Below are 20864 nucleotides of genomic sequence, written 5' to 3' on the forward strand. Positions count from 1 at the left end.
TTTTCTTTTGCCAACTTCGTTTCGAATTTCGATATTGACAAATACTACAAATGATAGTGATTTTGTAACTAGTATGTTGGCAGCTGAGACAATATTTGTCGGTACTGGAGTTCCATGAAATTGAAATTGTACTAGATTTCTGAGCCAGTTACTGGAAGCTAGTGAAATTTGAACATACTGATAATTAATTAATGTCAGTATTAATATTAATACATAATAGTTATTTTCTGTGTTGCATTGTGGTTATAATTCAAGGCTATAGTCAGGTAAGTTTTCGGAGTTAGTACTAATAATTTCTTGTGGTCAAACAAAATACATTTTTAGGTTAGGTTTCGTGAGTCATTTGTTTAGTCAAACCAATGAATTTCGTAATGCCAGACAAAATACTTGACATGTTGATCCCTTTCTCGTATAGTTTACCTACGAAACCATGTTATAAATTATTGAATTATTTACAATAACCTTCCAACATAAAGTACAGTAAGTAAATAAGTCATTTAGTATGTAGGATCGTGTGATATCTGGTAACAGTTGGCAACACTGACAAGACAGCAATATTTGCTGTTTGGGAACTGTTCTTATGTGACCCTCACTATATTTGCAGCGGAAGATCCACTTATCCGATCAGTGGCCTTAAAAAATGAAACACGAACTTTATATTACACTGTACAACATAAAATTTATCTCAATTCAGAATAGTGTGATTTTTTGTTTTTTGTGCATGTTGTCGTCGACCTGGTTGGCGAGTTGGTATAGCGCTGGCCTTCTATGCCCAAGGTTGCGGGTTCGATCCCGGGCCAGGTCGATGGCATTTAAGTGTGCTTAAATGCGACAGGCTCATGTCAGTAGATTTACTGGCATGTAAAAGAACTCCAGCGGGACAAAATTCCGGCACATCCGGCGATGCTGATATAACCTCTGCAGTTGCGAGCGTCGTTAAATAAAACATAACATTTGTGCATGTTATTGCAAAACGAATTTCTCTTTTTGTGTCATTTGAAGTAAAATGTATAGACTGAAGTTCCTGTAGGCAAAGACAAGATTTGTGACAAGCTCCATAACGTATACTTTTGAACTCATATCTGCTCCCTGAATTTCTCGGCCTTTGGGAACTGGATATGTCACTCATTTTTCTGGTGTCACACAGGAAGTGGACATGGCGTTGCCTTACTTACTTACCTACTTACTTACTTGCTTACTTACTTACTTACTTTTAAGGAACCCGGAGGTTCATTGCCGCCCTCACATAAGCCCGCCATTGGTCCCTATCCTGAGCAAGATTAATCCAGTCTCTACCATCATATCCCACCTCCCTCACATCCATTTTAATATTATCTTCCCATCTATGTTTCGGTCTCCCTAAAGGTCTTTTTCCCTCCGGCCTCCCAACTAACACTGTATATGCATTTCTGGATTCGCCCATACGTGCTACATGCCCTGCCCATCTCAAACGTCTGGATTTCAAGTTCCTAATTATGTCAGGTGAAGAATACAATGCGTGCAGTTCTGTGTTGTGTAACTTTCTTCATTCTCCTGTAACTTCATCCCTCTTAGCCCCAAATATTTTCCTAAGCACCTTATTCTCAAACACCCTTAACCTATGTTCCTCTCTCAAAGTGAGAGTCCAAGTTTCTCAACCATACAGAACAACCGGTAATATAACTGTTTTATAAATTCTAACTTTCAGATTTTTGGACAGCAGACTGGATGATAAAAGCTTCTCAACCGAATAATAACACGCATTTCCCATATTTATTCTGTGTTTAATTTCCTCCCGAGTGTCATTTATATTTGTTACTGTTGCTCCAAGATACTTGAACTTCTCCACCTCTTCGAAAGATACATTTCCAATTTTTATATTTCCATTTCGTACAATATTCTCGTCACGAGACATAATCATATACTTTGTCTTTTCGGGATTTATGGCGTTGCTACATAGATATATTTCCTAACTTTTCTTCCACTCTTATCTGCTTGCTGTCCACTCATCCACCCTCCAGCTGTCTGTCTGCCATTGGGGTGAGGGAAGGCAGGATGCTGTTAGTTGCAATGTTCACTCTGGCCTGATACCTTCCACAGATTGCTCTGCTAGAGACATCGGAAGTCTAATCTTTCTTTGTGGCAACTATAGAATCCCTCTTTTAATTCACAGCTCTGCCAAGGGTCATCTGGCATGCACGTTTGTAAATTAAGATGATCGCTAATGCACTTTTACCATTTTATGACACGTTTGATGATGTTTCCCATTTATATTGTTTGAGAAATGTCAGTTGTCGTGTTATTTCAAATGCTCTGAAAACTGAATGGTCTTGTGTTTATTTTGACATAGTTTACAACATTTTGGTGTGTTGTGATAACATTTATTAATGTACTTTAAAAGTCAAGGTATTACAGCTTGTTGCAATTTAATACATACACATTGGGCCAAAAAAAAAAAAAGCACAAAATTAGAAATACTTTATTTTCGGAAATACATCACATTAATTTATAATGAATTCCAGCACACTGTGGAGTCATGGGGAATGAAACCGCAGACACACTTGCCAAGAAAGGCACAACAATAAAACAAAAGTCTAAATTTAATTTCTCATATTCCTCAATAAAACGCTTGATCACTACAAAATTTTCTCATTCATACCTACAAGAAATAGAATCAAATGCTAAAGACAAAAAATGGATTACTCTACTTTCCAACCCAGATATAATCCCCCAGAGACCAAGGAAAACAGCAGTTGCAGCCTTCAGACTATTGACAAATCATGACTGTCTAGCAAGTCATCTCTACAGAATAGGTATCTCAGCTTCACTCATATGTGTCCTGTGTAACGATCCAGCAGAAATGAATGAAGACCACTTGAAGATCTGTGAAGCATTAAGATCAGAAGAAACTACAGTTCAAAAGTATTGGAAAGCACGACTGCTAATGGCTTCATTGCCAGATGCAAGGCACTAGACGACAACAACAACAATTTATAATGAATACACTGTTGGAAAGAGGAGACTTTAAAGATGAGCAGGACTTTTTATTACGTTTTTTTAGGCTCAATTAAAATCTTATAGTGGTCAATACACAATGATGCGAAAAAAGTGGTTTTTGAAGACAGTTTATTACTTCAAAATGCAGAAACTGAATGTTGGTAAAATTAATGATAATTAATGATCTTTCAAATAATCAGAATTAAGATTGATGCTCTACGTGACCGCCATTTGCCCGCACAACCATTTGTAGGCGTCTTCTCCATTGTCCAATAGCACTGGATATCTGTCTTTGATCAAGCCGGTTCCAACATTCAAGAAGGCGTTGTCTTAAATATTCAATATTACGAATTCTTGTTTTGTAGTAAACTGATTTTTGTAGTTGATTCCATACAAAATAGTCCATAGGATTAAGATCTCGTTTGAAACTCCAGCGGAAACCATCAGAGAATCTGAGAAATGCGATCTTTCACGCAATAATCTCTCAGGAGGGATATCATGTCCGTATCTTGCTAATCAATCGTTGTACACTTGAAACAGACCATTCTTGTTGAGCGTAGTTCCTTACAATTTGACGGGCAGATGAATTATCATTGGTGCAAATGTTTAATGAAAATCTTGTCTTCGTTCGTTAAGCGACCCATTATTCACAAAATGAGAACTCAAAACGGAAGAAAACAAATGATGATAGCACAACAAATGGCTTGGTCTGCTGAACTCGCAAGACCAGAGTGCTTAGTTTGGCATAAACGATCGATTTTGCACTGCCTTATAAAAGTATTCTATTTTTTTATTTTAGTAGGTTATTTTACGATCATTATCAACAGCTTTGGTTATTTAGCGTCTGAATGAGATGAAGGTGATAATGCCGGTGAAATGAGTCCGGGGTCCAACACTGTAAGTTACCCAGCATTTGCTCATATTGGATTGAGAGAAAACCCCGGAAAAAACCTCAACCAGGTAACTTGTCCCGACCGGGAATCGAACCCGGGCCACCTGGTTTCGTGGCTAGACGTGCTGTTACTCCACAGGCATGGACTATATAAAAAGTAAAAGTAATGTTTAATAAATCGTAAAAAATTAAATATTACAGTGCTTTCCCGGTCTACAAGGACTGTGAAATAAACTTTGAAGTGAAATCATGAACTACTGGAATATAACCATTTAAATTTTGTGCCCACTATGTATGTATGTATGTAGGTATGTAAAACTGTCCAAATGTGCAGAGCACTTACAACTTTGCAGCATCTGCTTTTCTTTCAAGGGAGAAGAAAAACTAAAAAACCACCATTGCAGTGACTGGGCCACTAATGAAATGTTGCCATCACTGTCGCAAAGAGAGGAGGAGTCTGAAGTGATCGCAAACTTGAAGGCCCATATTGCCAAATTAGAACAAGAACTGAAACTGAAAAGTGAGAAACTTGTGGTGAGTTGATTTATTTGTAAAGGTGGCACAACAGTATTCCATATCCCAGTGATCATATATATAGAAGTATTAATATTTTATATTGTTTTTAAGTTCGCATGTTTATTTGGGTATCTGTGCTTACGTGTGTGTGTTTGTGTAAATGCCTAGCATTGTATTGTAGGACGGTAGTGGAATAAATATTTATACTTTTGTTTAAAGGACACATTTTTTTTATACATTTGAAACCTTTATTTAAGAAGAACACACATATATTTTTTACATTCCTTTCCTTTTGGTTTAGTTGTACAGGTAGTGCAAAGGATCATAATTTTATAACAAAGATGAATGCAATTTACAAGCAGTATCTTCAGCATATTATTGGTTAATTCGAAATTTTCTCGGGCTTCCAGCCAGGTCATAAGTTGGTGATCCACCGACGTTTCGAGGATGTTCATCTTCCTCATCTTCAGGGTTAAGTGATATCTGAGGGTACCCAGCTCCTTAATTTATAGTGCTAGAGGGAGTCAGCCGAGGAGCTGTGCGCCGATTGGCTGTTATTAGTGCGGACCGCGGCGAGAACGTTGCCGCTGTGTCGTCTTGCTTTGTGCTTTCTGGCTGAATGACCTTGGGTCTCACGGTGGGCTCGGCGGACGAGTTCTCCGCTGATGACGGCCCGTCGTCCGGGCGGTGAGAAATTTAATAGCCGGTGACCATATATATCGCTTAACCCTGAAGATGAGGAAGATGAACATCCTTGAAATGTCGGTGGATCACCAACTTATGACCTGGCTGGAAGCCCGAGAAAATTTCGAATTATCACGTCGCCAGGAAAGCTTCAGTAGTTACATTATTGGTTGTTGTTCAGAAAGCATACACATTGTCATTTTTGTTCAGTCTGGTGGAGTTTTTGCACATTTTATAAAAAACATTTATTACACATGCATTTAATTCTGTTATTTCATGGTCTCCTGCTATAATATTTTATGTCAGTTATTAGTATAAGCAATTCATGGCATGCATAAAGTTGGAGTAAATACTTTTGCTTCACTTCACGCGTTGCTCTCACTGAAACACAGAACAAACTGCATTGTGAGACCTTGAATAAACCAGTCATCCCCGTAGAACGCGTTGTCAGCTGAGATGCTTTACGCAACTCAGTTCCGCGATATATGGATGACCCAGTAGATTTTGCACAGTACTTCCGTTTTCTATACCAGTATTCCTCCATTTCTTCATTAATCATCAGCACCACCCAGTGATCGCCTCCCATGGTGCACTGAGGGCAACATTACAGCCCATATCACATATAGCTATAACAGATTGCTTAGTCTTATGGACTTTGATGGCAACAACTTTATGAATTTCATATTGGAGTGAAAATGGCAAGTTGTAGTCGATTTAAGTGAACACCATATTTTAACGTTTTGGTGGCTACTTCACACACAACCCCCAGAATGTCTGGAGGACCACACCTGCTGTTGGTCGACGGGTCCATTGGACCTAGCTGGGAGATCTTGTTGATCACCAGCTTTCCCTCCTTAAGCCACTGGAGGACGATTTTAGTGCCATAGCAGGTCAGCACTAGGAACAGAAAAGTAGAAAGAGGAGGAAGGAAAGGGAAATGAACCCCTAGGCCTCGAATGCTCTAATGCCATCGGGGTCGAAGAAAGTATGAGTTCAGTCAGAGGACTGGATAGGAAAGGGTAAAGAGAGAATTAGGTATCGAATATAGGAAAATTATACCAGATTCGGTCATTAACTCATCAAGCTGACCAGTGCTAATTGATGAGTAGCCCCTCCCTTTAGTTCAGCTCGTAAAATTATGCTTACTAACAGCTGCACCACGGGAAGGTAGGGATGGGACATTGGGTATTTGTCCAGGTTGGTTCCTTAAAGCCTTCAAGGGGAAGGATTAATGGCTCTTCCCCCTGTATCTGACAGATACCCTTTTGCATCCACAGTTAATTCCCGATTTACCACGAAAATCGTCTGTAGCTGCATTTAGATTGGCAACAGGCCATGATTGTTTGGCCAAACACCTGCATAGAATTGGAATAAATCAGTCCCCTAACTGCCCATTGTGCAACTCAAACCAAGAAATGGATTCGGAACACCTCAAAATCTGTGCTTCAGTGGCTGACCATGGGAATATCTTTGAAAAATATTGGAGTGCAAGAGGTCAAATGACTTTATTGTCAAATGCCTGGCATTAGAAAACAACAACTTCTATGAATTTCACTCTGCTGCCATCTAGCGACTGCATAAAAAGTCACATTGTAACTCTCATTTGAATTGCATGGAGCAACTGTACTTCCATCTAGCGGTCGTTCTCAGTCGATACGGTGGTGATTCTGGTGGTTGTTCTCTTCTACATGTTACCAATTTTAACAGTTATGGCACATCATTTCTAGAGAGGGTTACTTGGATGAATGATGTAAAGTCGTGTATCTGCCATTGGATAAAAAATGCCTTCATTATGGTATAAAGATGACTGTTCATAATTTGCCATCATTTATACCATTGATTCCCAATAGCAGACATATGGCCTGCCAAAGCTTTAGATCTGGTCCACAGAGCAAACATTAGAGAACAGGAAAAATCGGATGATGTAGTTGTGTGAAATATGGTTGTTTTAAAAGATACGAAATTAGATGGAAATTTTCTGCTATTTTTATAAATTTATTGTACCAGCACATGTGACATGGCGGACATTATAACACCCTTACAGATAAATAATATTCCAGAAGAAGCAAAGCAATGTTATCCGAGATAAACCAAGGATCCGGTAACATACAATTAAAAATTTATGATACTCAGGGTTCAAAAGAACTTAAATCATTTTAAGAATATTACTGTTTTTGGACAAAATATTTGGATAAATTTTGAAAGTGCAAGAAACTTACATTGTTAGTTTTTTCACCGTTTGCGTCAACCTGCAGGTGAAAATAAAGCTTCCCTAACATAATGTAATATATAAAATTGTTATAGAAATAGGTTGTCAAACCTTCTCTATGCTTTGAGATTATTCATCACCTCTTACATCTTATAGCTTAGATAAAATCTCCAGTTAACATCGTGCTCATTTCTCCCACTAAGAAATTCCTGAGTCAGTTTAGTTATGTATGTATTTATTTACACTGCAAGTGGGCAAGCACCCGGTGGCAGTGGTATACACAATATAAGCAATACACAATAAAATGATAAGCAATACACAATAAAAGTAGATGTAAAAGTATTATAGATATATTAATTTGTCCTACAGAATTTATCTGTAATATTGACACTTAATATTTTTAGGAGAAAAATTCGCTCCGGCGCCGAGGATCGAACCCGGGTCCTTGGTTCTACGTACCAAGCACTCTGACCACTGAGCTACGCCGAATTCAATCCACAGCTCCGGATCGAACTCTCCTCCTTCGATGTTTCCCTTTGTGGCCTGACTCCAAGTTAGGCATATATGTTGACGTATATCCAATGTCAACTGCCAATATACTAGGAGCGCACTCAGCTGAGTGACTTGTTGGCCAGGAATCCGCAGTTATTATGCACTGCTAGCTGAGAGAATATTATAGATATATTAATTTATCCTACAGAATTTATCTGTAATATTGACACTTAATATTTCGATCCGGTGCTGTGGATTGAATTCGGCATAGCTCAGTGATCAGAGCGCTTGGTACGTAGAACCAAGGACCTGCGTTCGATCCCCGGTGCCGAAGCGAATTTTTCTCCTAAAAATATTAAGATGTAGAAAAGTTCGCTGACAAAGTTGTTAAAAATTACAAGTTACTGCTATTAAATAGGTATTATGATCATGAAAGACATTTGCAATACTGTAGTTAACTCAAAATATAAACAGTTTTTACTAAAACATTTCAATATTATGTGTTCTCTGGCCTCCTCCTGAACCGTGAAGAAAAGTGATTGGGAACCGCTGATTTTTACTGTGTTGCAAAACATATTGATGATGATCAATCAATCAAACGCCTGTATCTCCTTATGAGGAGCATAGGGCATTCACAAAGTGCCTCCATCGGAGCCTATTTGTAGCCAACTTCTTCACTTCGCTCCATGTTTTCCCCTCCCTAGCAATTTCCTCCAAAACTGTTCTCTTCCATGTATTTTTTGGCCTTCCTCTTGTTCTACTACCCTGGGGGTTCCAATCCAAAGCCATTCTTTCTGCTGCTCCATCTTCTTTCCTGATTGTGTGCCCTATCCAATTCCACTTTCGTCTTTTGATTTCTATTGTGATTTCTTTCTGATTTGTTATCTTCCATAGTTCTGAGTTTGTGATTATATCTGGCCATGTAATTTTTAAAATTCTTCGTAAACATCTATTAACAAATGTTTGCAGTTTATTTTGTATAGAGGATGATGATAATGTTGATGAATTAAATAATGTTCATGAATAATTACGATGACATTGAAATTGCAGTACGTGAATATGGTTAGCAGAAAAAAAAAGAGATGAAATAGCATAAATTATGTACAAGAAGTTGTAAGCCTTCTTTTTTAAATAATAATTATGTAACTACCCTTACATGTATTGTAATTTTAAAAATTACAAATTAAACATCATTGTGTCATTATTAACAGACTTAGATTTTATTTTTTGTCATAATATTTGGTTTGAAGTTAGCCTATATTGACTTAAGTTTTTTCACTGTTGTAATGTTGTAAACTCTGGTGGTAAATTACCTGGTTAACTAGTTTCTACGTGATTTGTGTCATCCTCATGAATCCTAATCTAGTGATTATACAAGTGTTAAAAGAGTGCATCTAAGAATAAAGAATTAAGTTTTTTATTGAATACCAAATGCTACAGCTTAAACCTTCAGTTTTTACAGTCTCAAAAGAAATGAAAAAGTATGTAGGGAATCTTGAGAGAAAATCCTGTGTGACACAAGGACTGCTTGGTGTAGAAACTCTGGCATTTAGAACATTTACAAGAAAGTCACACGTGCTATGAATTTTAAGAATACAAGTCGCCCTCTGAGCTATGAAAAGTCATAATATCTCAGCATAGAATAAGGTCTTTACACAAAAGATAGTTATCTGCAGGGCCGGGTATTTATGGAGATCACGAAAATCACGACATAATAGATATACAATAGATTTTTACTAATCTTTACGAATTAATTGATTCTTATTAATAATATGTGGATAAAACAATTGCGAAATAGAGTTCTAATAACGAAATATGAACACATTCGCGAATTGTTACTATTCCGTCGTTTTATAGCGAATTTCGTATTCTGAGTTTTTTTTTTAACTTGAATTTGTTATATATCCAAATAGGCTACATTACATGGTATTCCAGGTGTTCTGATTACATTAGTGAACTCAAAAGACGGAGACTTCAGCATTTCACTAAAAATTGGAAAGTGTTAATTTGAGGGGTGCAATTTTTTTCGTTTTTAATGAATGTGTGTTAAATACAGTCTCAATCCAACAAATATTGTCTATTGGCCATACCACATCTTTACCAGAATCCAACGATGCTTTAATGTTATTTATTTGGAAAGTAATATTCATACCGAATTAATACTCTAATTCCAAAACAATTGTATTTTCCGAAATTTCCATTAATCTGCCAAGAGTACAAATCAATCTCCAATAATTTCCACTGACACCAATATTAAAAAACACAAATGGTAAAATTAATCTCCATAAATACCTTCCCCTGGTTATCTGGTATTCTTAGCATTGCCAGATTTCTGTCTTGGGACATAACATATAATAACTTCCTTCGCCTATGCTAGAGCTTAGTTTTCTTATTCCTGTTGCATTTATATTAACATTCGACTTAACTTAGATTTAATTTAATTTTTTTTTTCATGATTTTCTTTAAATTCACGAGTCTTCCACAGTAAACATCAGAATGATCATGTACTGTATGGAAAGCTTTTTTCCTTTGCTTGTTTAATCACAAGAGTTTGCTTATTACTTTCACAATATGGTGCTCTTTTTTAAGACTGACGAGATTATTTGTTCATCTTCTTCATCTCCTAACTTCGGTATTTGCTATTTTCTCGAACTTTTAAACTGACTTAATCTAATTCACCTAGAATCGTAAACAGTTGAATTTTTCTTTTGTAAATGTTTCCGTAATTAATTGAACAGTGTGAGACTGAAAAAAAATAGTTCTTACAAAGAGACGCAAAAAACTACAGCTGCATGGTACTTACTTTGTAGCATAAGCATCAGAGTTATGTATGGGATACAAAATTATTCTTCTGTTTTGATCTCATTACTGTAGGCAAAAAAAAAAGATAATGCTACAACTTTATGCATGCCACTAAATGTCGAAACAAAAGTTTGTTCATATAACTTTTTAAATGTTTATTATTGCTGCTTAAACTACAAGGAAAAATCTTACATTAACAATAATTAAATGCATGTGGACAGGCTCAAAGATATTCTGCTATAAAAGGCATGTATTCGCATGTTTGTGCACATACACAAAAACCAGTTAAACATTTAGTTTTAAATTCACAACTTTGGGCATATACTCTGGAATTAAACTTTCATGATAAGTTGAAATAATTGCAAAGAAATACAGTACTCTTCTTTTTCAACTTCATGTTGTTGACTTTTAGGTAAAAGTAGTAATATTTATTTCGACCAGACATCGCGTAAAAATATCTTCAACCTTAAAACTGGGTGATTAGATTTAGAGAGACTGCAACATGGCAACTTTGCTCTCAGTTGAGCTGTTTGCGGAGCTTGCTGTTGCTGATATACAGTGCAGTACTGGTAATTTGATAAACCACAAACTATTAATGTAAAATATTACTAAATATAACCAGTTAAAACACATTGCTTTCTAGTGTAAATGCCTTCATTATAGATGCGTTTGAATGACTCTGGTCTGAAAGTTTTAACAAGGCACTTTTGAGTATTTGTATGTGTAAGGAACTTGGGAGTATGTTTTAAATTTGTTGTTGTTTGTGCTCTGTAGTTAGAATTAGTTCTCAGTAGTTTAGTATTCCTGATACAAAAATTGCTGCAGTTGCTGTTCCTGTACACATTATTTGAATTCATTTTTTTTTAAGAGCTGTCTTTTATAGAAAATTTGTAACCGAAAGCATTCTTTCATAGTCTAGTGGTAACTGTATTTGTAATTGAATCTTTAGTTAACAAGTTCAAATCTAGCAGAGATTGGCGGATTTTTAGAAGGTGACGAAAATCATTTAGCATCGCTTCTTTTGAAATAGTCCCATATCCCAGATTTAAAATTGTAAAAGGGCTCTTACGTTCATCTGTTTTCTACCTCACTAAATTCCTGCTCTGCAGACGCTTCAAGGAAATTTCTTTATTGTAACTAGGAACTGTGAGAGCACAATAAGACAATAGGCTGCAGTGCATCCAAAGCAATGATTATAAAGAATGAGTCCTTGAATCTCAAGTAGCATTCATATAATTTGTAAAATCGATAGGAACAGCATATCCAGCATCATATTGCTCTTCTTGTATTGCATTCTAACTTCATAGTAGGAGCAAACTGCCTGCTGTAAGAGAGAGATGAAAAACAATTACACGAGAATTTGTTTTAATGAACACAAGAATAACGAATAATTTAGTAAAACTTTTTTTTTCCCTCCATATCCCTAAGAATAGGGTGACCAGATTCACATCGATAAAAAAGAGGATACAAAGCTTAAAAAACGTGGACATTGTTCGAAAAAAGAGAACAATATACTTTAAATTACGTCAGTATCTATTTTATTACTTACTTACTTACTTACAAATGGCTTTTAAGGAACCTGAAGGTTCATTGCCGTCCTCACATAAGCCCGCCATCGGTCCCTATCCTGTGCAAGATTAATCCAGTCCCTATCATCATATCCCACCTCCCTCAAATCCATTTTAATATTATCCTCCCATCTACATCTCGGCCTCCCCAAAGGTCTTTTTCCCTCCGGTCTCCCAACTAACACTCTATATGCATTCCTGGATTCGCCCATACGTGCTACATGCCCTGCCCATCACAAACGTCTGGATTTAATGTTCCTAATTATGTCAGGTGAAGAATACAATGCGTGCAGTTCTGCGTTGTGTAACTTTCTCCATTCTCCTGTAACTTCATCCCTCTTAGCCCCAAATATTTTCCTAAGCACCTTATTCTCAAACACCCTTAACCTATGTTCCACTCTCAGAGTGAGAGTCCAAGTTTCACAACCATACAGAACAACCGGTAATATGTTTTATAAATTCTAACTTTCAGATTTTTTGACAGCAGACTAGATGATAAAAGCTTCTCAACCGAATAATAACAGGCATTTCCCATATTTATTCTGCGTTTAATTTCCTCCCGAGTGTCATTTATATTTGTTACTGTTTCTCCAAGATATTTGAATTTTTCCACCCCTTCGAAGGATAAATCTCCAATTTTTATATTTCATTTCGTACAATATTCTGGTCACGAGACATAATCATATACTTTGTCTTTTCGGGATTTACTATTAACTTGTTGCTCTACTCGCTTGGCTACTGATAGTCTTTCTCTTAATTCTCCAATTACCAAATAATGATCAGAATTACAATCTGCACCCCTGAAAGTTCGAATGTCTACTATACTAGTGTGTCTCCGTTTATCTATCAAGATGTGATCTATTTGGTTGTGTGTCAATCCATCTGGAGAAGTCCAAGTATATTTATGTATATCCTTATGGGGGAATGTTGTACTTTTGACAATTAAATTTTTCGATGTGGCAAAGTTGACTAATCTAACTCCATTGTCACTACTAGTTACATGTAGGCTCTCTTTTCCAATAGTTGGTCTAAAAATATCCTCCCGTCCTACTTTAGCATTGAAATCCCCCAATAAAATTTTCATGTGATATCTAGGTAACTGATCAAAAGTATGTTCCAATTCCTCATAGAAGCTATCCTTTATATGGTCGTCTTTCTCTTCTGTAGGGGCGTGAGCATTTATAACTATGATGTCGCACCATCTACCCTTAAGTACTAAATATGATAACCTGTCACTGATAAATTCGACCTTTTTTACTGCTGATTTTATTCTCTTATGAACAAAGAATCCTGTTCCTAATTGGTGATTATTGTTTCCTTCCCCATAATACAACAAGTAATTTCCTATTTGTGTTATGCCATTCCCATCTAACCTAACCTCTTGTACTCCCACAAAGTCTATTCTATATCTAGCTAGTTCTTTTGCTACTAATGTTACCCCTCCTGTTCTATAAAGACTAGTTACGTTCCAAGTGCCAAATCTCAAAACCTTATTCCTTTGCTGTGGTCGTGCCAGAGAATCAGTCCTATTCCGAGGCTTATTGTAGGGGTTCGTAACAAGCTGTTATTTAGGGTGATGGGTTGTTAGCCCTTTGCCCAATCCCCAAGCTGGAGGACCACCCCTTATCGGCTGTCCACGACTGCTTATTCAATATATTCACAGCTATCCTCCATATCTGGACGCCGTCTCCTCTACCCGCAACCTGAGGACGCGCCATGCCGTGGTGATAGGGACCCACAATACATGGGTCTATTTTATTATTGTACAAGATATTTAAAGTTACAGATTTAGACTTATATCATATTAAAAGTGTGTTAATATCTATTTTATTACAAAATAATAATGAAAAAACTTAATAATAATGATTTTACAAAACAGGAATATTGCTATCTTCATGATCATCTTCATTGCTATCTTCATGGTCACCTTCATCAGGATCACAATTGCATACTGTATTTTCACGCTCTTACATTTTCATGGCAAACCTAATTTCGATAAAAATTGATTTGAAGCGTATAAATGACGTTTTGTATCTCCAGGGGATTTAAAATACGATTGTGTAAGTGTAAAGAATTAATAAACAAAAAAACATATATTCAAAATAAATTAACATGGAACGCATAGGACTTTTGCTGGGACCTCAGAAAAAGAAATGAATAAATGTGAAAAATGCATAAATGCGAAATGTATAATAGAAGTTTTACTGTTTTGCAACAGTCATGAGGGTGCCGAAGTTGCATATAAAATTAGTTTGTGCCAGATAACCTCTCTTAGTAATATCTCTGCATCAAGAGCAGCTACAAACCTGTGCGACAATTTGTTTGATTTATAACTCTGAGTTCTGCATTATTAGTGATAATAGACACATACGGTACACTTTGAGTGAAGTATAGTGAAAAATTTGTTGAGAGTTGGGACTGATTTCGGAATGTCACTTCATATAAAGAGAATAGTAATATGCGTTACAAGAGCGGTATGTTGAAGTTTCGATGTTCGAGGAAAAGTTTGAAAAAGCGAAACGTAGTTGAGCTTTTTTAATTTCCGAGAATTGAAAGAAAACATAGCGCTCGTGTATCATACATTATTTTGTGCGAAAATCGTTTATTACATACCTGAAAGAGGAATTTCTAATTAGTTGCAATGAAATCTCCATCTTGGTTTCTGTTCAATGACGGCAAATTTGCAAAACAAAAATATCTATCCAACATTGTTGCTTTAAAATGTTTTCTGTGTTTACTATACTCTAGCAGGCCGTGATATATGTCTGTCTTTTTTTTCCCCCCAGTCTATGATGAGTCTGGAATCTTGTTGATTTTTTCACGGCTTCCTTAATGTTACTTGCATCACGAATGCAGTAACTTTAGTGGAGTTGTAGAGTTTACTTAATTTTTGCAAATATTTAAAAACAATAATTAACAGTGCAATTTAGGTGAAAATGCAGTGGTAAGTTTCCAATTTATAATTATTACTATATTGAACGTCTCTAAAATAATATGTTAAAGGCCTAAAGCAGTAAAATGAATATGTCACTTAAGCGGTAAGAAGAGGGAAATTGTTATGTGTGTTAGGTTAGGAATACTGAATGTGGAATTTTAGACTTTCCACGGATTGGTTTTGTGCGGAAACCAAGCAAATACGCACGACCTCGCACAAAATATATTGCATGACCTTCATTAATTATTCATCATATCATAGGCCCATACTCCGCATTTGTAAATGGAAACAAAAATCAAACATTCAAACAAACATAACTCTAATTTTTGAAGACATGTTTGATCCGATAAGTTATGTTTATATACGTATTTTTGTTTTGAAGTTCAGTCAAGACTTATTGTGGTAAAAATTGTAATTTATTCGACAAACGTTTTTGCTCGTTCGAGCATACACTATTGTAAGAATGTATTCTCATGTACGAGGGGGATCCAGGAAATAACGACCGTTTTGTTGTAATAATAAAAAAAAAAATATATTTATTTGAAAAAACAAAGTCTGTTACATAACTGAAGCTTCCTTTACTTCTCTACATAATCACCACCTACATTTAAACATTTGTCGTATCTGTTCACTAGCTTTAGAATTCCCGTGTTATACTCCTCTGCCGCCAGTTCATTAAGCCAGGTGTTCACTGTCTCCTTCAACTCTTCATCACTTCCAGAACGCGTACCACCCAGAAAGTCTTTCAGCTTAGTGAAAAGGTGAAAATCGCTAGGAGCAAGGTCTGGACTATAGGGCGGATGATCAAAGATTTCCCAACCGAATTGATCCAGCAATTCTCGAGTTGAAGCAGCAGTGTGCGGGCGGGCACAGATTTTGTGGTAGCCAAGATGTTGCGACACAATTTCACCAAGCAAAGAACGAGAAATGTCAGGAAAGGCAATATGCAATTCGTCGAGTGATGTGCGCCTGTCTTGCAAGATTCTGTCGTTCACTTTAGTCTTCAGGTCTTCTGTGATGAGTGACGGGCGTCCGGGTCGAGTTTCATCGTGGACATTTGTTCGCCCATTGTTGAACATTTCGCACCATTTTCTCACATTTCTTTCATTCATTACAGTATCGCCATACACTTCTTTCAATTGCCAGTAAATTTCTGCAGGCTTCAAATGTCGGGCATTCAAAAATCGAATCACACTCCTCACCTCACAGTCGGCGGGATTATCAATCATGTCGTTCATTTTGAAGTAACACAAAATGCACAATGGCGACTTGTTGCAACCAGTACTCACAACATTATGAGAACACATGTTAAGGAAGCCAGTTGACCTTCAAACAAGGAAGGGGAGTCAGCTGCGCGGCGGGTATGCGCGAACGGTCGTTATTTCCTGGATCACCCTCGTATATGTTTATACCTAAGACCTGAAGATGCTCGAACAAGCAAAAACGTTTGTCGAATAAATTACAATATTATTGGACACATATGTCTTCACTGAATTCATAACAAGAGTACGTATTTAATCATAATTCTAGTTTAATTCCTGAAACTGTGTGACGTATTCTGTGTGCCTGTGTATATCTTATACAGCACAGATTTTTTTTCCCCCACGTATTCACACACAATTGAGTACCTCTGTGGAAAAAGGTTGGATGTAACATGTTGCCCAAGTGTTACATCCAACCTTATTCCACGGAGGTACGCAAAGATTTGGTATTATATCGTATTTAATTCTCAGCTAGAAACAGACAATTCATGTATGTAATATTAGTTCATGTAGCATAAATATTTTGATTTTAGTTGGCATGGGTGGTTGCACATATCTTGTGTTTTTACGGCTTCTATTTGGTTATTTTCCATATTACTACATTAGTATGGACGTGTTACATTTTGTGTATTGTGAAAAATAAAGCCTGTCCATATATCCCAGACTCCGTACTCCTTATTACTGTGTTGTGTCAACTGTTCGAAGACACCAGTAAGGCATCGCTCATGAGGCAACTATGCCAGGAGATAATAGGGTGGCCAATTCCTTTCCCTCCTGACTAGTAACACAGTGGACTAATCCTTATTGCTGTGAAATTAAGAAATAACTTTTCAACCTCCACTACAAGTATTACAGAACCATGTATGTCCATACCTCCTAGTAATAGTCTATTTCGTATGTAGAATTTCAGAAATAAATCATAACTGACTCTTTTCTAATCCCCATCTTTTCACCAGTTTGTGACCTTACTGTCGTCTCACTGATATTGAATAACTTCTGCAGTTAAAAATGTTATGAAATAAATCATCCATGATAGCTGGTATTTTATAGTTTTAATCTTACAATGAAATATATAGTTTCCAATGCTTTGAAACACTATTTATTCAACACCAATAAACAGATCTTTTCCTTAAAATGAAATTATGTGAGGATTATGATTGGCTTACAAAGGAGCACTATTTCCTCTGGGAACATATGGGCTATTCCATCTCAAATCGACCGAAATATAGAGAAAATTGACCTTGCAATTTTTAAATGCAATGAAACTTTTTTTGTCTGTTGGCAACTGTGATACAATGCTTTGTGCAAAGTTTGAGGCATCAGAACTTCATAGTGTTTAAATTAAAAATATTTAAATTTATCGTATTTTCATAAAATTAGCAACTTTAAACTGTTGTGGCTCCGAAATCCTTTCAGTCAATAATCAAAATCGTGGTTTATTTTGATGCTGAGAAATTAAAGTTTATATTGACATGTAAACAGGTTTTCTTACTTTTATGGAAATGGAGAAATTTAGATTTTTCTTCATTAAGACGCCTTTGACCATGAAAAAATATTTTTAAAATATATGGTTAGATTCCACTTTGAAAGTACAAATAAACATATATTTTTTACTGGTGGTACGTTGATAAGAAAGTATTGAAAATATCAAATAAAGAAAATAAATAATACGCGCGTGAAGTAACCAGCTGACTGTGAGACGGGAGCTAGCCGAGACAAGCAAGGCCAGGAGACAAACACGTGATGTTTTGTCTAGTAGAGCATAGCTGTGCTAGCTTTATCACAAGTTTTCATAAACACAGGAGTAAAATGACGCCCAAAACTCGCTTATCTTCAGCTCTCGGCCAGTGCGTGAGGTACTGCGCGGTTAAAGTCCAGGTGTGTGAAAATAATTTATTTAATACCCTCGAAACTTATTGCCGAGCCACTAAGCAAACAATGCCGAATCCTCTTAATAATGCAAGGTTTTTCTCAATATTTTTTACATTTTTACAAATGGACAAAAAGCCTAAAAGTAAGTAAAATCAGATTATCTGTCTTTCGGTATACAATAAAAATAAGGATTACTTCTTAACATAACCTACCAAATGTCAGCTTCAAAATGAGTTCCCGTTCAGTGTTCTGCAGTAAACGGTTCCAGAGTTCTGAGTGCTGAAAGAGGCTTGTTTTTATAAAATACGCTAAATTTGTCGCTCAATAGTATGAAAACCGTTTGACTTTCGATGGTATATTTTTGAAAATGCACTGTCCTCAGCACCTTGTACAAATAGGGAAAAAATTAGAGTATTTAAAAAATGCGAGGTTTTTTTACTGATCGATTTCATATGCAATAGTCCATATGTAGAGAATGGAACTCTATGAAGAAAATCTTATGTGTAGATTTTGTGGGTTAGAAGTACGCATAGCATGTAGTATTTGTGATTCTTTGGAATCAAGAAGATATCAGTTGTTTGGCACCACAGATTGGAGAGATCGTAAGATTCTGAATTTGATTAAAAGTTCAAGTTTGTTTTATAAACTCTCCTCTTTATGTATATTATTTTCGTCCAGTTGCGAGTATGTTACTGTGTAATTACTCAAGTGTTCTCATTTAGAAGTGACATGCCAAAGCTGTAGTCGTTTTTGCTGTTGCTTTAGCATTGTCGTAGGATTATTACGAAAGAATCTTTATTTCTCAACATAATCCCCCTGAGATTCACACACTTGGTCCACCAGTGCTGCAATGCTGCTACGAGGCGTGTTTTTAAAGTAAGTTCCAAAGGGTGTAGTAAGTAAATGGGAAGATATTTACAAACCATTTTTGTTGCATTGTATTCCCCACACTTCAATTACTTCTCAACATAATCTCCACCATTATTGAGGCAATTGTCGAGTCATGGCACAAGTCTTTCTATCCCCTCATTGTAGAATTGCGATGTGAACCACTCTCGCACTGCTGTTTTCACTTCATCGTCGCCATCAAAACGTTGACCACCGAAGAACTTCTTGAGGTGCAGGAAGAGATGAAAGTCACTTAGAGCCAAATCCAGGCTGTAGGGGGGATGATCAATTTGTTCCCAGCCAAATTTCGAGATGAGATTTTGTGTGTCACAAGTCGTGTGTGGACTTTTTTCTAAGACTGTACATGTGCGAGATGCACAGATGGATAATGGGTATCAATTAAATCAAGACCATTGAAGAAAAGCCAGTGCTTAGTTGTCAATTATTCATTATTGGAAACTATGCTAGCAACCAAACCAAACCAAATACGTCCATCCATTACCATTACCAGTACCACCAGTCAACCACTAAAAAACAGAATCCTAAAATATCATGAACGTCCCATTTCACCATATAGTTGAACTTTCAAACTACACAGCAATCCAACCATTGTGAAGTCCCATAACTCAGAAGTAATATTTATTCATAGCGACAAAAAAAAATTTTGTTTCCCCCACATTGAAAGTCTCGGGCACAGTTCAATGTATGAATGTATGAAAAAAAATATCATTGTAGTTAGTCATTTATTGAAAGCAAATTACAAAATATATATTGAGAAACCGCGTTGCATACTTTTGTGGACCAGGTTTGCGAGACAGAACGAAGTCGACTGAAGGAGAATCTTTACAAGAATCCTCATAGCGTAGCGGTTGCAGAGGCGGATAAGCCGAAGTCTGCAAAGCAACTGAAGGGCCAACTGAAGCAGGTAAGATTTCATGAAAACTGGAGAAACTTTAGTATGTAAGAAGTAGAGTCTTAAAACATTTTAGAATTTAGGTACGAGATGAATTTATTCTGTTGAGAGATGTAATGTATATTCAAGACAAATAATTTGAAAAAAAAAAAAAATTAAATGTGCAAGTTTATAAAAGATAAAAGAAGATAGGCATATTATAATAATGGTCACCTGAAAAAAATGTATGTAGCCTACAGTAGAACCCCGATTATCCATCACTTTATTAACCGATTGTCGGATTATCTGACTGTCTTCCTCTTGCTTCTTTTTTCTACAGGAATATACAAAGTTCTGTATGTTATATTTTCGAGAGAGGATTTTTACAAAACTTTGTGCTTTCTCACTATGGTCTCCTGTTCAAGTTGTTGTACTCTATAACTTCTATATAAACTTTTTTTCCACAGGTATCAAAAGAAATTGTGTTGTACTAAGTATCAAAAAGTGCAAATAAAGTGGTTTGGGGAACGCGAAACCGTGACTCATCTCAGAATACAAGATTTGAATCACAACTGTATGCAATTTAGTAAAAATCAGGGATAAAGTGTATAAAGTACGTAAATCTACAACATGAAACGTCCACTCTTCCTATCTTCCGACAGACAGCCATTAGGGTAAGGAGTTTCCTTGCAACATAACAACCCATTGTTAAGAACCATCTTAAATCAATGAAGTTCTGATCCACCACCTAGCGTATTCAGTACAACGCCATAGAGGAGTTTACGAGCGTGTAAATATATTCACTAAATTTACGAAAATCTTTTATGATACGGATTATCCGATTTTTTCGATTAACCGTTTAGCCCATCCCCTTCG

The 20864-nt window shown here is 36.4% G+C and overlaps 1 protein-coding gene across 3 annotated transcripts in view; it reads left to right on the plus strand.

Moving 5' to 3' along the window:
• Positions 1-20864, plus strand: part of LOC138700324 (ninein homolog) — a 108547-nt gene that overhangs the window by 37755 nt on the left and 49928 nt on the right. For all 3 annotated transcript variants that reach the window (XM_069826867.1, XM_069826868.1, XM_069826869.1), the window contains 2 exons: positions 4241-4402; positions 19902-20021. In XM_069826867.1, coding sequence (XP_069682968.1) covers positions 4241-4402; positions 19902-20021 — 282 coding nt within the window. The remainder of the gene's footprint in view (positions 1-4240; positions 4403-19901; positions 20022-20864) is intronic.

Source organism: Periplaneta americana, chromosome 5, assembly GCF_040183065.1.
Source record: "Periplaneta americana isolate PAMFEO1 chromosome 5, P.americana_PAMFEO1_priV1, whole genome shotgun sequence".
Classification (NCBI taxonomy): Eukaryota; Metazoa; Arthropoda; class Insecta; order Blattodea; family Blattidae; genus Periplaneta; species Periplaneta americana.